General features: G+C 47.1%; 1 protein-coding gene and 1 long non-coding RNA gene across 15 annotated transcripts in view; one reads left to right on the top strand and one right to left on the bottom strand.

The window, feature by feature from the left end:
- Window positions 1-17,406, top strand: part of NRP1 (neuropilin 1) — a 150,160-nt gene that overhangs the window by 126,553 nt on the left and 6,201 nt on the right. For 8 of the 13 annotated variants that reach the window (XM_021064971.1, XM_021064977.1, XM_021064974.1 and 5 more), the window contains 4 exons: window positions 4,562-4,621; window positions 10,238-10,375; window positions 15,238-15,509; window positions 16,241-16,337. In XM_021064971.1, coding sequence (XP_020920630.1) covers window positions 4,562-4,621; window positions 10,238-10,375; window positions 15,238-15,509; window positions 16,241-16,337 — 567 coding nt within the window. Of the gene's footprint in view, window positions 1-4,561; window positions 4,622-10,237; window positions 10,376-15,234; window positions 15,510-16,240; window positions 16,338-17,406 lie in introns of all 13 variants that reach the window. The other 5 variants (XM_005668176.3, XM_021064970.1, XM_005668177.3 and 2 more) reach the window with 1 other exon arrangement.
- LOC102161921 overlaps window positions 14,056-17,406 on the bottom strand; it is a 28,150-nt gene continuing 24,799 nt past the window's right edge. For both annotated transcript variants that reach the window (XR_002336403.1, XR_305965.3), the window contains one exon: window positions 14,056-14,827. This is a non-coding gene — a long non-coding RNA (uncharacterized LOC102161921). The remainder of the gene's footprint in view (window positions 14,828-17,406) is intronic.

Below are 17,406 nucleotides of genomic sequence, written 5' to 3'. Positions count from 1 at the left end.
GACCAGCTGATTAATGTCTGTCGGTGTTTGCATAAATCCGCCTGGCGGGCGGTGGGCATCGGGGTGGAGGCGGCCTTTCCTCATGTCATCGTGGAAACAAATTGTCCTTCACAGCCACAGCCATTCGAAACAATCATTGTAGCCATTTTCAGAGCCAAAGGCTGGGACTGTCTTCATTGACTAAGCATTTCTCCATGGCTGCATGTCACCTACATTGACTCTCATCTTCAACCCACCGCCCCAGTAACCCATATAACACCCGTACGTAACCACACACGTGAAAAGGTTTATTTTCATTTTCTACCGGGGATCAAATGTTTTGAGTGGATCCTTGATCCAGCTCATTGGCGAAATGAAGCTTATATTTGGAAGGCAGCTTTTAAGTTAGGCTTTTGTAGATCATCTCACAGGACAGTTTGCAAAGGCAGAATGAGTTGTTATCTCACCACCCCGCAGCCAATATATCAGGAGTGGAATGTGTCACATGCCTCTCTGACTCTTTTAAAGGATTTCTCTGTAATATCTTAAAAAAACTAAAAGCTAGAAAGTGACCCTCCCTTCCACTTGGACCAGCGGAGGAAGCATGAGGCAATTGGAAAAATGTGATGCACCATTTGGAAATTCGCCAAGGCACTGGGATTTTCACCCTATTGTTGCCAGAGGTGCCGTGGGCCCTTTACTGCTGCCCAGGTCCAAACACAAGTTTCTTATAGCATCTGACTCTCATTTGACTTTAAACATGAGCCCTTCGATGCAGGTCTGTTGTCTCCAGAAGGGACTCAGAGAGCTCACGCAGTTCATTTCCATGGGGAAAGTGAAGGTGTTACCGCGTCACTTCATAACTGTGCCATGTCATTGGCTAACACAGTCATGTAAAATCTGGAAGAAAACGTCCCACAGTCCACTTCCAATTACTTCGAAAGCTCTCCTCTGAGGGAGCAAGAGAGCTCTGCCCTCTGAGATGGGATAAGGGGTAAAATCTAGCTCAGATGTGGTGCCATGAACTGGGTTTATGTTTAAATCCCACCTCCTAAACTCTCTCCCTCCAAATTTCCAGGATAATCACTTACAGTCCTATGGCCAATAAATGTTACATGGCTATGGGCTTTTGAAAACAAATCTTGTATATAAGTAGCCGCAAGCCACAAAAATTATTCTAATTAATGCAGAGGTCTTTTCTTTGTAAGATGTCAAGCTCCAGCTGAAACCCGTACAGCTGATGTCAAAAACAGAGCACCAGTCTTTGAAGCAGGTCCTAAGGAAACTTCCCAGAGTCGCCTGTAAACACTCTGCACAAACCTCAGGCCTTTTGCAAACCCCGATCACACATCCGTAGTGAAATTCCTCATAAAAAGGAATGACTGCCGTCATCAGAGAATATACCCTGTTCAATTACCCTCTTGAGGAGAGGTTCTTTCCTTTATAAACCCTAAAGTGGTCACTTAATATTGATCAGAGACAGCCTCAGATTTACTCCTCGTATCAAAACAACCAACCATCTCATTTTTGCATCCATTCACGACTGAATCAATTGAAACTGAAGCCTGTGAATGAAATAGGCCAAGGAGGTTAGCCTGGAGCACACGGTGGATGGCAGTGAGTTCCAAACCGCAGAAAGTGGGTCATTTAGAATGGAAACACGGGCAGTTCTTTAAAAGTCCAAGGTTGTACTTTCTCGCCAGTGTCTAAAAATCATGTGTGGGGTAGATGGGGCGGGGGGAATACATTCTGATTTCTTTATTTTTACATATTACCCTGGCTGAAAGAAAAAGTCATTTTCTCAAGCCAGCAGATTTGTTTCCATAATGTGATCAATATGTGCCTATGTTAAGAACTTCTGGGGATGCTGATAAGGTTCATTCCATTCTCCCATCAAGAAGAGGTGATTCCAGAAGCTCCTCATCGTAAATCCAGCTGTACTTCAATTAAAAAGTTTTTTAAGGAGTTTCCATTGTGGCTCAGCAGGTTAAGAATCCAACTAGTATCATGAGGTTCGATCCCTGGCCTTGCTCAGGGGGTTAAGGATCCAGCGTTGCCATGAGCTGTGGTGTAGGTCACAGATGCGGCTTGGAACCTGCATGGCTGTGGCTGTGGCCTAGGCAGGCAGCTGTAGCTCCGATTCGACCCCTAGCCTGGGAACTTCCATGTGCCGTGAGTGCGGCTCCAAAAAAGACAAAAAAAAAAAAAAAAAAAAAAAAATTCTTAATGAAAACAAATTTGTTAAATTTAAAAACAATTCAGAGGCATTTTTGTGCTTCATACACACTGTGTTATGGCCAACTTGTCCCTTTTGAAAAACTTCTTTTGCTCTGCGAAGCTCTGTTAGTCTTTTCTGAGGAACGGTGCTCGAGCAGCCCAGCCCTCCCCTAACCAGGTACCTTTTCGCAGGTGAGCATCTCACCTCTGAGCCCACACACACATCTGTCTCCTCCTCATTCTTTCTGTCACAGCTGCAAACTTTGAGTGTTCAGTGTCCTGAAACCCAAGTAGAAGCCCTCTCCCTGTAACCCTGATGGCCGGAACGTGGAGATTGGAATCCGTGCTCTCTTAAGCGGGGTTTTGGGTCCTTAACACTGATGGTCTCACCTCAGTGGCCCCTCCTGGGGGGACCTAGGAGGGATATAGTTGGAGATAAGGATTGTCGCAGAATGCTCATTATCTGCAAACCACACTGAACTCCAGGAGAACGGTACCAAACGCAGGGAAATAAGGAAAGACTTTGCTCCCCTTTCCTTTACCTGCCAAGATGAAAATTCACCCTTGAAGTTACTCATTTGCAAATGCCTTTGAAGTCATTAGATAATACAACTGGCTTCAAAGGCACAGGAGGCCAAATTTCACATTGGATCTCTGTGTACCCAACAGCAGAATTTGACTCCCAACCTCTAACAAAACCAGCGGTGCATATCGGTTTTAAAAAGTGAGTTTTCACCTTGAGTCTCTCTCCTGTGAGGCCACTGGGAATGGAATGCTAATGTGTTCTGGCCTCTCTCCAATTCTGCCATTACAGATTCACCTGCTTAACCCATAATATATATAATTCCTTCTCCTCGCGCCCGCCTCCCCGAGGCCGCGCACACGGGTGACCGCTCAGCCAGCACATTTACTGGGCGAGCGAGGGTAACGACCAGGTGCTGCCGTTGACCAGCTCAGAAATCTTCAGGCCATTCCAAGAGCACGGTCTCCCGGCTGTGATTCATGATCTGGGTGATTTCTGACCCGTTGCAGCTGCAGGATGGAACGAGGGCTCGGCCAGAAGACAGATGCTCTAAATCTTGATTGAATGATACTCTTGGAAGGTGGACAGTGGCACCTTATCACAGCTTCCCAACTTTCCACAGCCCACACAGACCCACTCATGCCATCACCCTGAGTCTCCCAGGATTTTATCTCTCGGGAATGCAGTAAATGGCAGAATTGGAGGGAGCCTCTGAGTCACACAGCACACCAGTGTTACAATTAGCACTCAGGTGATGCTTGTGGTCTGTGGTCGGGCAGGTTGAAGAACAGTACTTTAAAACCAAACTCTAAAAAAGGCAGGGCGGTGAGTTCCCATTGTGGTTCAGGGGATTAGGAATCCAACTAGTATCCTCGAGAATGCAGGTTTGATCCACAGCCTTGCTCTGCGGGCTAAGGATCTGGCGTTGCTGTGAGCTGCGGCATAGGTCGCAGATGCAGGTTGGATCCCGCATTGCTGTGGCTGTGGCGTAGGCCTCAGCTGCAGCTCTGATTCAACCCTAGCCTGAGAACTTCCATGTGCTGCAGGTGCAGCCCTAAAAAGGAAAAAAAAATTAAAACATTAAAAAAAATAAAAGTGTCATGATGAAGAGCTGGAAATGGCCGAGCTAAGATACCCGAGCAAAGAGGATGAAGCTAAACTTCCCAGAAATTCAGGTCAACAAGTCAACACGGATTGATTGACGTTCGCAGTGTCCAAGGGGGTATTTTGTGCAGTCCTTGCCTTGGGACTGTCAAGAAATGTGTCTCCCCTTTCCCCTCTTCCTGCCGTTTCTCTGAACCACATACTGGGTAGAATATTTGTCCTTGGGAAAAATAAACAACCACAGCAGCCAAAGAAAGGGCGAATTACTGCCAGCCACTTGAAACCTTCAGTTTTGAAAATAGATTGTGGGGACCAGCCTTTGCAACTCCCCTCCCTACACCCCCTCCAAAGGCACACATCTGAAGCCTTGGGAAACTATTTGAAGCTTAGAGGTCCAGGTCAAGTTTAATACCCGAGTCGCTAAGGACCCTGGGAGGCCTTTGCTTTTCACTGTTGAGTTTGCGAGCGTCACTCAGTCTGGGAGTCAGGGAATGCCCTTGGAATACCGCCTGGATGCTTGATGAATAAGTACGTAGGGTCAAAAATAATGGCTTATTTGAATTTGATACTGTGGTGAGCAAAATTTAAATAAGACAATTCCTATAGCTGGATCCAGGATGATCTAAAGGAACCATGTGCTTCTGACAGATGTACCTATGCATACAGCGTCTCTGCTGCATATTACCTGCAATGCTGCCTTTCTTCTCATCTCCGAATGTTACTGTCTTTGTGTTTCAGGAGGGACCACCGTGCTGACCACAGAGAAGCCAACCATCATAGACAGCACTATACAATCAGGTACCAAATACAAGGGAAAAGTGGTCCATTTCCCTCGTACCTGTCTTCTCCCCCTGAAATAGCGCATCCCCACTCCTGTCAGTTCCCATTCCCCTCAAAGTCCTAGCAGAGGTGCCACCAGCATCTGGTCCCCAAGCAGGAGTCTTCGACACCGCCTTCCTTCCATCCACATGTATGTGCAACAGGAAGCGCGATTTCCTTCTCCATCACTCACTGCCAAATGGTGACAATCCCCGCTCTCCTCGGAAGGAACTGAGGAACATACTTTGTTTAAACGCTGCACATCTAGGACCCGGACTGTGTTTGCAAACTCAGGAGAAGGAAATCTCCCAGGCAGCAGCCTGCCTATTTATTCTCATCGCCACTCTGCAAATCCCAGACAGGCGAAGTTTGTCAGTTTTGCCTGCCACGGAGTTGGCAGTTTTACAGCTGCGTTTCCAGTGGGCGGGTCATGGGAAGGGGTGCAGGAAACCAGAGCTGGCACTGCACCAGGAGAGGCGCATCTTCGGGAAGGGCACCTCCGAAGCCTTTTATTCATAGAGCCCCGTGATGCCTTTTAGAGCCCCCGGGTTGCTGTTGATCAGGGCCCGGCCACAGGGGAACGGGGGCCTCCCCCTCACTCTCTTGTATTTTGTTAGTATGTTTTGAAAGTCTTCCCCACCGACACACACGAGGGAAACAGTCCGTATAAGCAAACAGAGGTTTTACATACTTTAAAGTTAATCGTTGCACTGAGGTGAACAGGTCTGCTCACCAGCTTCTCCCACTTCCTCTCTCGAAGTGCACTCAACCTTGGCCTCCATGGTCACTTATTAATGGGGCATGTGGTGTACATCAGTGTTTCCTCAACAGCAGCCCCTCCCCAGCCAGCAGAAGGCAGAAAGGACCGCTCTAATTAGCATCCTTCCTTAAAGGGTGCTGTCACTCTCAACCTGATTAAACTGCAAAATAAACCTCCCTTTGGTGGAACTTAACCCCAGGTTGCCCTGGGGTGTGCTCAGAGTGGCCGGAATCCCTGCTACCACTCAGCTCAAACAGGCCCAAATACTGAAGGTGAGAGAGGAAAATAGTGTGCGCGCCTCGATTCTGACAATGCAGAGGCCCCGCCCACATCTCTGCAGGTTATAAAACGTGGCCTTCAGGGATTGGCTGACCATCCAGGCCTCCTGGGTGGACCTGCCTCTTGCTTGCTTCCTGTCTTTCCCCCTGGAAATTCCCGGTTTCCTTTTCACCCTCAGCCCCATCAGATTGGTTTTCTGGGGGGAACTGCCTGCAGCCTCTCTCTGACCCTCTGTCACAGGGAAGAAGGGTGAAGTGAACAAGCAAAGTTCTAATAATGTAACAAATATTTTCGCTCTTGCTGTAGTTTTTCTTCTTGCCAAATAGTTCATTACAACCACTAGGAAGTTGCCAGCTAGCTTGTACAACAGCCTTGACAAAAATGGAAAGGTATATCAGATCCCCAAACAGGCTAACTCTCCCTCAGTGTCAGAGGTCTGAAATATCCGAGCAGGAAGAGCAGGAACAGCATTGTGAACTTTTGACTTGTGCAAGAGTTCAAGGCCACTGGCATAAGGGCTTCACAGAGGAGCCGTGGTCCAAGGGCAGAGGTACTACCATCTGAACAAATTTGTGTCAAACTATCCTGAGCCCAAGCTCATACTGCTCATCCCTTGGCAGGCTAATAAACCAAGAGGCAAAGTGTTGGGACAAGGAATCGTGACTTTATTCAGAAAGCCAGCAGACAGAGACGGTGGACTAGTGTCCAAAGAACCATGTTTCTCCCAGTTAGAACTCAAACTTCTTTTATACCAAAAGGGAAAGGGATGTAGCTGGTGGTTGCAAACGTCTTAGTACAGGAATCCTTTGTTCTTGCAGCGTCCACATAAGTCTGATCATAATATTCCTATAAACCTCCAACAAGACCATTGTTATTTTCTGATCTGCACCTTTTTTTCACTATATGTGTTACACCTTTCAAGGTCAGCCTTGAGAATGGGCTGTTCTGTGAATTTCAGGCTATAGGCAGCATTCTTTTATAAAAGGTGCAGAGCCAGCATGCCCAAGCACAGGCAGCATACCAACAAGGGCTGGAGCTAAAGGGATAGATCCAAAACGGAGTCAGGTTTGTTATTCTCTGATGCAGAACCACAGGGCTTACCAGTAGGGGTGGTCTGGCTCACAGTCACCCCAGAGCCCTTTCCAGCTCAGCTTGGTTTCCTATTTTCCATTGCCCGAGTCATGAATCTGGTTCCCAAGGTCTTCATTTGTGAGTAGTGAACTGTCTGACTTCTTTGAGGAGTTCTGTTCACTGTCACCTCCTGGCTAAGCCAATGCTTAGGACTTGAGTGTGTGTGGAGTCAGAGGCCAGGTCTGACTGAGGTGTTCACCCCGTGGAGAACAGTACCCACCTGCTGATACCTGGATCCCCCCTATCCTGCAGGCACCTTGACAAGCAGCAGCAAATCAGACCCTAAATTGTCCTCATCATCTGACTTGCTGAAGCCACTAGAGACTCAATCAGAATCTGAAGATTTCACATTGAGGATTCTTCTCAATATATTATATATACGGGGCATGTAGTATATATATAACATTATAGGGGGCATATAATATTCATATACAGTCTGGGTTGTACTTAGATGCATAAAAGTCTGTTGATGCTCTGCCAGGAACTGATGAGAAGCCCTGCATTTTAAATCAAGCTCTGCCTGGTGGGTGAAGCCTCTTGCCTTCCAAGGATCCTCAAACATTCCATGGAATAGTTCAGAGTCCGTGTGTGACCTCTGGTGACATGGACCTGGGCACCTCCACGTATTCCCCCTGAAAGACCAGCCTATGAGTAAGCGAGCACACATACTCCGTAGAAGTTCTAAAGACCAGATTTGAAAATCAAATCCTTGTGCATATACAGTGCTAATGATCTAATTGCAGGCAAGCTAGATCCACCAGGCACAGCCAGTTCTGGCTCACAGCAGCTATCAATTTGTTTTAAGTTCAGAATATTGTTTCCTGCTATTTTTAAGAGTCAAGAGGGGATTTAGCCAGATTATTCCCAATGAATTTAATGAGAACTGTGCAGCCACAGGGCCTGGGTACTCTTTTGAAGATTGAAAGGTCACACACACGTAGTCCTGTATATTCATTTCATTGCTCTTTTCTCTTTTCTTCTCTGCCTATCTCCCCCCCCCCCTTCTAGAAATGTTTGTGTGTATTTTCAGTTTTCAGTAGTCTTTTTAGCCAGGCTTGAATCTTCAGCTGTGAGCTACTCTGACTCCACCCCTGTCTCCACAAAAGACACTGATTTTTTAAAAAAATTATTTTAATTTAACAAGATTGCCATAAATTATATGATTGGAACAAGGAAATAAACGAGTGGTGAAATACAAAAAGTTAGAGCAGATCATCATGTTAAATTTATAGATTGGAAAGAAGCAGTAGAAGGTAAAGCCTGATTTCCATTCACTGGAGCAGGAGAAATGCCTGAATTCCTCCTTCAGGCAAAGCTGTCCTCTGTCCTGGCCATTACAAAAATACCCAAGTTCACATACTTTATGATATCACCAGAAGAGTAATAGCCAACTCATGGATGGTGTGGTTTTCTATAAATTATATAATAAATTCAATGTATTGACAAGGCCAATATAACCAGAAATGTGTATGCCGTAATGGCCCACTGCCCTCCTCTTTGTACATGTCCTATAAATGACATTTAAGGAGCAAACCCCAAACCACACACGTAGTCGCATTTTCCAATATTAACATTCTCTAATATGAGATTACACAACACCACATTCCGGGACCATGGGTGTTGACATCCAGAGTTCAACCATTCTTCAGTGTCCAGCTGACCACACTTCATCTCCTGGATTCAGTCTTGCTGCACAGAAGGGGAGCAGATTTTGGAGAGGGTTTCTCACGCTTTCAAAAGTCCTATTTTACGGTTATGATGGACTAGACATGGAGTATATCTCTCCAGTGACACTATTGCTGTGAAATACAGCCCTTTGCACTAACTGAAAATGCTCACATTATGCACATCAGGTGGCTTTGCTGGGTTTCCCTTCCCCAGCTGGCCTTGTGAACCCTTTGGTGGGTCACACTGTCATTGGGAGGGAGAATCCATCCTGCTAGATTTTGATCATGCATATCGTGCGCCTTCCTTCCAAGTTTCACATTAGCATTTGAAAAGAGTTCCTCGGAAACCGAGAAGGCAAAGTAAATCATCCTTATCTGTTCAATACATCTTTCCATTGAAACCCCCCTCCCCCGCCATTGTCGGGGTTGGGGAGGGGCAGTGGAACCCAGGCTCCAGAAGAAAGCAAGATCTTTGTGTTAAACACTTAGACGAAGTTAAAGAAAAGATCAAAACGAGTTAGGCTTCTCAACCTGATGCTAATACAGCTTATAATACATACTTCCCTTACTGTACAGGGAGATTGTTTGGAGACTTATTCTTTAGATCAGTTGGCAAGCTGCCCTGGGCACCTTTGTCCCCGTTTCAATGCTGCCATCTCGTGGACGCCTGAACTCAGTGAAAAGCATGACCCTCCCTCATTAGAGAAAACAGCCACTGTCATGTGTTTATTTTATGGATGGAAGAGTGGGACCGACAGGAGCCGGAGAATTTTATCTTTAGGATTATTTTCATTGTTAGCTCAAGTTTACCCCCCAAAATTCCCAGCATCAAAGACTTCATTTTCCCCATCCTTAAAAAATTAAGCTACTTTCCCAAAAAGGGAGTTCAGTAAAAAATAAGGCTATAGAGGTTGCATAAAAATCTCACAATCAAATAGCACCTTGTAGGTAGAACACAAAAGGCAAATCATTCCTGAGAAGCCATTCATAATTTCTTCTTAGATTCCAAAGGAAGCATTTAGAAGGTTAAAAAAAAAAATACAAATGGGTACCTATTCAAATATGCTCTGGCTTTACTGGACCTTGCATTGAGGTTTTAAGTGGAGTGAACAATTTCTATGCAAATCTGAAAATTCACTTGAAAAGCAGAGACTTACACTTGAAATTAATTGACCTGATATAAAGCACAGAAGTAAAAAATAATCTCATGAAATGCTTCAGTGATCTGACAGTAAAATCCTGGAGCCTATGCTGGTGTGGCGAGAATACAGATAACCTCCAGGGTGAGATATTCAGCCAAGTCACGTTTCTAGATTTTTGAGGTTCACGGGTCAGTCTCTAATTAAGATTCTTTTCGTTGGTGGATATCAGTTTATATGACTCATCCTCAAGAACAGACCATCTTTCATATTAAATATTGTGGAAACGGGGCGAATGCTGCAGATGTCACAGGCAAGCTTTGCAAGGGAACCTTCCTGGAAGTTTTATGTAAAACCCAAGTTGACAGGCAGTCCATAATCTTTTGGGAGCTGGGTTTAAAAAAAAAAAAAATTACTAAATGTGATTTTGCAAACCTTTTGACATCTCCATGCATCTTTTGAGTTTCCTGGTAACGTTGGATTTTTGGATTTCCCAGAATTTAAACAGATATTAAGTTACATAAATCATGCTTTCCATAAACAAATTAAGGGCCTTTCTGACCTAAATCATTAAATCTGTCTTCCTCTGCTTGTCTCCATTTTTCCTTTCTACCTGCAGAGTTTCCAACGTATGGTTTTAACTGTGAGTTTGGCTGGGGTTCTCACAAGACCTTCTGTCACTGGGAGCATGACAGTCACGTGCAGCTCAAATGGAGCGTGTTGACCAGCAAGACGGGGCCAATTCAGGATCACACAGGTAAGGAGGGTTCACTGTGGCTCATTTCTTTGAATTAGAGAAAGTGTTACTTTGGGCAGTTTCCGGGGTCTGCAGTTTCAGGGGTTTAGAAACTACTACAGGAGTTCCTGTTGCAGTTTAGCAGGTGAAGCCCCAATGATGTCTCTGTGAGGACGTGGGTTTGATCCCTGGCCTCGCTCAGCGGCCTGAGGATCTGGCGTTGCTGTAGCTGTGGTGTAGGCCGGCAGCCACAGGTCTGATCCCCCCCTAGCCTGGGAACCTCCATATGCTGCAAGCGCGGCTCTAAAAAAAAAGAAAATGCTATAGCATATTTGCTTACATTTTTATTTTTCTGTAATTAACAAGATGCCCTTCTCTAGTGGAGATTCACGTAGGTCACCGAATAGAGAGTGCTGATTAAATTTGGCAACTGATTGACATCTCTGGAAAACAGCAGACTGGGCACATCAGTGTGTATGAATTAGTACCTGTTTTCTACCTTTTCTAAACGTTTTCAGATGTACTCAAAGGTAGAAAAACAGTGAAAGGACCCTCCACGTACATAGCCTAGCTTCCACAATGATTAAATCATAGGACTCTTATTTTATCTCTAGCATCCTGACGCTGGATTGTTTGGAAGCAAGTTGGGACATATACGGTATCATTTATTTTATGGCGAAAGAAACAATAAGTGAGCCTAAGGCTGACCTTTTTGACCCTTAAGTGGCAGTGAATTGGAGTGGGGTGGAGCTCTTGTCCCTTTGAGGAAGATTCTAAAACTAGCCCATTCCCTCCGAACAGGTAGAAGTCTCACCACACCCCAGCTCACAGCCCAGTCCCCCTCCTGTCTTAATTTCTTCTGAGATGAATTAGGGTTGGGGGACAGAGGGGAGTGGTCAGCCACTCCAGGGGACCTCTTTTATCCACTGCCGTCCTATTTCTTCCCGGTCATTTTAACACCCATCTGGGGGTGTGGTATAAGGAGCCCGGAGTGGTCTATAGAGAACACACATGTGCACACACACACTCACAAAAATACCCAGCCTGCAGACTTCTGCCCTCATCAGTGACACCAACAGGGCTGCTCACTCCGGTCGTGGCTTCCCACATGGGACCCCAGAGGGGCCGGTGCTGAGGCTGAGAAATGTCAGTAAGGCATGGTGCGCCATGCTGCCGTTGGGGATGAGCAGGCCAGGGGGCTGGTGGGCAGGCAGAGGGTGCTTGACGCCTTGCCCACTTTGCTGCTCGTGTTTTCCTGGCCATTAAGGAGGTTGAATAGGCCTCCTTCCACCACAGCTCCCTCCTTTCCTAATGAGAATGACAAGGAAATTGGATAAAATTGGACTCCTTCAATTCTGAGACACTTTCCATTGAGGCTTAAGACAGGCAGTTTCAGAAAACTTAAAATACTTTGACTGTAAATGGCACTGTACATATAAATGGCATCAAATTAACCAAATGCAATTAGCTGCAATGAAGGCAGTAATGGTGGAAAAATTGATGCAAAGTGAAGCAAAGTGGCTCAGTCGGATCTGACATTCAAAGAAGGTTAAAAGCTACGTTAGCCAGAGACAAAAGCTAAAAGGCTTGCCGAAGTACAGTGCTAATTGAGAAAACGGAGAGAAAGTTCCCGACCCAGAAGTGCGAGAAAACCCCCGAAAGGAACAATATCAGCGCTTTAGGTGTTGGCGTGTCGGGAAAGGCGGGCTTGTCTTAGACTAACGGCTGAGGAGTGTGATTCCTTCAGGGGGATTTGTCTCCTTTGTCTCCCAGACACCCCGGTTTACTCGGCAGTGGTGCCAGCTGCCAGGTGCCCCCCACCCACTAGAAAGAGCCCCCGCAGCCCTGGACGCACAAGCTCAAGAGAGGTGGGTGAGGACGAAGTCTGAAAGGCAGGAACTTGTTAACATGGAAAAGTCTGGATGAAAAGAGCCCCCCAACAGCACACATGCACACACACAGTACACATGCACACGGCCCCATACATAGCACACAGGCACACGGCCCCACACACAGCACACACACACACGCAGTCCCAACACAGCACACAGGCACACACACACAGAGCACACAAGCACACACACACAGCGCACAGGCACTCATGCACACAGCCCCCACAGCACACACACACAGCCCCACACATAGTACACAGGCGCACACACACACACACAGCCCCACAGACAGCACACAGGCATGCAGCACACGCACACAGCACACGGGCACACAGCCCCACCCATATTGTGGGTAGCACTTTGCAAAATCAGTGGAGATTTGTGAAAATTCATGCCATCTAGGTAAAATAGCCTGTGGCCCGATTTTGAATTTGTCAAAGGAATCCCACTTGGTTTTCTGCACTTGACCTCTGACAGTGAAGCCGTGCCCTCCTTACTGAGGATTCCCGAAGCCCTCATCTTCCCCTGGTCCATTGCACAAATGCTTTGGAGCCGCCAGCTTCCATGGCAGATGCTGCGAGGGGCACTGGGGATGCAGGTGCAAAGGAGGGAGGCCAACCCTGGAGGCGCCCATGGTCCATTTGCGGGTAGGGATGGGTTACAGTGCAGGTGAGGGTGCCCCACGGCAGTAGGAGCGGCGGGGGGTGAAGATAGTGCAGGAGGGGCAGAGAAGCAGGCCTGGCTCAGGGACCATCCTCAGCCTCCCTCTTCTCCATTGCTCTGGGGTGGGGGAGGCGGGGGAGGGGAGGCGGGCAGAGGCAAGGCTGAGTGGAGTGGTACTGCCACACAGACAGGTGACCACCCCTTGCTAAGTCAGGGGGAGGAAACGAACCATGGGGTGACTGAGTGCACGGTCACAGGGGACACTTCTCAGAGGCAGAGAGCATCAGCACAGACTGCCCGGCCCTGGTTTTGATTTCCACCCTCCTTTCATCATCCCGCCTGCTGGTTTTATTAAGTTCCAGTGGAGGGAGGGAGTTCCCGTCGTGGCTCAGCGGAAATGAATCTGCCTGGTATCCATGAGGACGCAGGTTCCATCCCTGGCTTCACTCAGTGGTTTAAGGATCTGGGGGTGGCTGTGACTGTGGCATAGGCCAGCAGCCATAGCTCCGACTGGACCCCTAGCCTGGGAACTTCCGTATGCCGCAGGCGCAGCCCTAAAAGCCAGGGAAAAAAAAAAAGAGAGAGAGTGCTTAGAAGCCATATCAGACCAACAGCCAGGTGAGGGAGGAACGTAGCCAAGGACACAGCCCCTCCACCTGGCCACTGCTGACCCAGGACTCGCCCACGTGCGTAGAGTGAAAGAATACCTTCCAAACACCTCCAAACACCCAGCTTCTCGGGCAGTGCAGAGAACCTCCTCTGCGCACGAGGCCCCAGCATCAGATTCACACTTTCATCAGGGGCAGTGTTAGAGTAGCATTCCCGTTTGCAGAGCAAACAGGGAAACCCGAGTTGTGTGTTTAGACCAGGTGGTGGCAGGAGGCAGTGCTCCCACCGGGGGTCATTAACAGCAGAGCCAGGAGTGAGTCCTCCAAGCTTGGCATGCATCTCTGGTGCCAAAATAGCACGTTCTAATAAGCCTCAAAAATGCATCCTTGCCTCTCCTGGAACCAGAAGCCCACATCAGACAGGATGGGGCCTCACAGTTGAATTTCAAGCTCTCAGGTATATTTAAGGAATTTATAAACAGTTAAGATGAACTAGGCAAAGATAATCAGAATTTAGAAGAAAAAAAAGATTACCAGATTATTTGGACAAATTGCAATTTCATTATTACCTAGCAGTTACAGTGACCAAAGCATCATCAAGCAGAAATCCTGCTCCTCCAAGGGTAAATAACTAAGACTAGTGTAAATGTTTCCATTTATTGTCCATGTTTATCTGTGTGCTGCTGAAGTAGTCTTAGGTTGCAGGAAAATAGACCTTCATTTGATCCGCTTGCAGTGGTACAGAAACCAACTCGAGTCATAGTCTGTGTCCGTGTGACAGTGTTGCTGAACTCAGATTGAGCTGCTTGCTGCTCAAAAGCCAATAATCGAGAGGCAAGTGTCAGTAGAAAGGAAAGATGCTTTAGTCAGAAAAGCCGGCAGTCTGGGGAGAAGGTAGATTCATGTCCTGAGACCAACTCTGAAGATGCTGCTCAGCCATGACAGGTTTTAAAGGGAAAAAAGGAGAAAGACTCATTGCATGATGGGAGGTTGGATTCTGCATCGTCCTCCATTGCACGCAGGCTGGATGACTCTCTCTCAGATGTCATCTTGCCTCCGTGATCTGCCTGCAGGATTGATAAGGGGGATGCTAGGGGTCAAGAGCTAGTCAGTCATTAACCACTTGATTCTCTGTTCTTCTTCTTCTTCTTCTTTTTTTTTTTTCTTTTTTGGCTGCACCTGCAGCATGTGGAAATTCCTGTTCCAGGGATCGAACCTTCACCACAGCTGTAACCAAAGCCACAGCAGCCTCAATGCCATATGCTCAACCCCTGAGCCGCCCGGGAACTCCCATTCTTTGTTCTTTTTCTCTAGGAAAAGAATTAACAGGTTAGCAAGGTATGGTGGACATTCAGGAGAGCGTGAGTCAGGGTGAATTGCCTATAGATCTCATTTCTATGATTAGGGTCTTTCGAGCTTAGAGGGGGACAGAAGTGGGCACACAGGAAAGAGGCAGAAGAGCTGCTTTCCACAGTGCATTCCAGATAAGAGGTACCGATACGCTGCTTTACAGCCTCCAGCACAGATAGCCTCTCACAGAACCTGAAAGCAGAGCAGAACCAAGGAGATCCCCAGCAGTTTCACCCTTTCCCTAACGCGTCATGATTGGGTTCTGGTGCTCAGCCCGGGAGGGAAGGTTTCCGTGGCAGAACCTGATAGAAGGGAGTCAGAGGGTCGTCCACTTGGCCACACTCCCTAACACAGCTTTTTGTCGCAGCAGGAGATGGCAACTTCATCTACTCCCAAGCCGATGAGAACCAGAAGGGCAAAGTGGCCCGCCTGGTGAGCCCTGTGGTTTACTCCCAGAACTCCGCCCACTGCATGACCTTCTGGTACCACATGTCTGGTTCCCACGTGGGCACGCTGCGGGTCAAGCTGCGCTACCAGAAGCCCGAGGAGTATGACCAGCTGGTCTGGATGGCCATCGGACACCAAGGGGACCACTGGAAAGAGGGGCGGGTCCTGCTCCACAAGTCTCTGAAACTTTACCAGGTGCGCCCTGCCCTAGGTCGGGGAGGGCGGCAACTCCAGGGACACCAGGGTGACATTGGAAGTCACGTGGAAACATCCCAAAAATGACTTCAAGTGTTTCCCGAGCCTGGGATATGGCTGCAGTGATGCTCGTCTCGGTAGCGAGTTGCGCGGTCTCCTAGGTTACAAGCATAGAACCAGTTTGCTGAGGAAGAAGGGAGGGTGCGCCTGTGCCATTATTCCTGGGCTGTCCCAGTGAACAGCCCTCTGACTTGCCGCTTTTGCCACTCTGAAATTCTGTATTATACAAACGGAGTGTGGCATTCCCGTCGTGGCTCAGTGGTTAAGGAATCCGACTAGGAACCTTGAGGTTGCAGGTTTGATCCCTGGCCTCACTCAGTGGGTTAAGGATCCGGTGTTGCCATGACTGTGGTGTAGGTCACAGATGCGGCTCTGATCCCACGTTCCTGTGGCTGTGGCGTAGGCCAGCGGCTACAGCTCCGATCAGACCCCTAGCCTGGGAACCTCCATACGCTGCAGGTGTGGCCCTGGAAAAAGGCAAAAGGAGTGTGAGGAGAAAAGGTTTATGGCAGCCCCTCGCGGTGATTGGTGGGGGGGAGAGCAGTCATGTGCTCACGCAAGAACTCAGTGAATTTAATTCACACGCCGTGGCTTGAGCTGAACAAGCATTTGTAAACACTGTTATTTGGGAGCACACATTTAAAGACTTGAAAATAATCTCATTTTGTCAGGTGATTTTTGAGGGGGAGATCGGAAAAGGCAGCCTTGGCGGGATTGCCGTGGACGACATCAGCATCAGTAACCACATTCCTCAGGAGGACTGCGCCAGTGAGTATGGGCTGGCTGCGGAAACCGGGCGCGCTTACCCAGGGGCACAGGCCCGTCCGCAGAAGCGTCTTTGTTGTGCTCATTTAGACCTAGAATTTCAGTGCGGGCTCTAAGCACAGACTCTGGAGTGCGTGTGCTGCTGCAACGGGGCATCAAGCCAGGTCTGTCCACTTTTATCTGCCCCATTTCCTAACCAAATTCACTTACAGTGTCTGCTTGGTACCCACAAAACTTCCACAAAAGTAATGTGGAATCAAAGCAGAAGCTCACTGTTTCCAGGCTGTGTGCATCGGTGCCAAAACATCATGATGAAAAGCGAAAAACTCAGACATCAGGATAATTCTAAATATCGGAGTGTGTAAACAAACAGCAGGCCTTTGAAACCGTTGATCACAGAGAATTTAATGAAGATTACGTTGTGAATGAATCACAGACACCATCCGGCCTTCGCTTTATTACAAATAAGTAGATGTTTCTGAATCTAAAAACTGTTGAAATGACTCAAAAATATTGAATAAAGGAAATTTAGAGGCTTTGCCCAGTATTTCAGAGTTTATGGATTTTATCAGTCTGGTTAGTATATGGATAAAAGTCTGACACAGAAAACCAATTCATACTCCCAGTTCTTGATATATAATTATAAATAGCATCACTAATGGCAATGTAATAGCACAGTAATTAGTCTTAAGCTCCATTTGCCACACTTAAACTTTTGTTATATATCATTATATAATAGGATGTTAATTATAACAAAATGGAATAAGCCTATTGGGCAAATTTAAGACAAAGGAGGCCTGTTGACTATAATGGGTTTTTTGGTCATTTCAGCTTTTATTATATAATATATTGGATATATGTAATTGCTAAAGTGGCAATAATTTGATAGGGTCAATTGAAGAAATGGAGGGGAGAGCAGTGAATACAAGTCTGCTTCATATTAGATAAGGAGATGTATTTCATATCACACTATTTAGCAGACGTTCACAGAAAATGGTAAGGCTTAATATCTGAATTGCAGCTACTTTACACATTACCCACATCAACATCTATACTGTTGTTAAAATATATA

Source organism: Sus scrofa, chromosome 10 (assembly GCF_000003025.6).
Source record: "Sus scrofa isolate TJ Tabasco breed Duroc chromosome 10, Sscrofa11.1, whole genome shotgun sequence".
Taxonomy (NCBI): domain Eukaryota; kingdom Metazoa; phylum Chordata; class Mammalia; order Artiodactyla; family Suidae; genus Sus; species Sus scrofa.
Note: the sequence above shows the minus strand (reverse complement) of the source record. Positions and strands in the feature narration are given on the sequence as shown.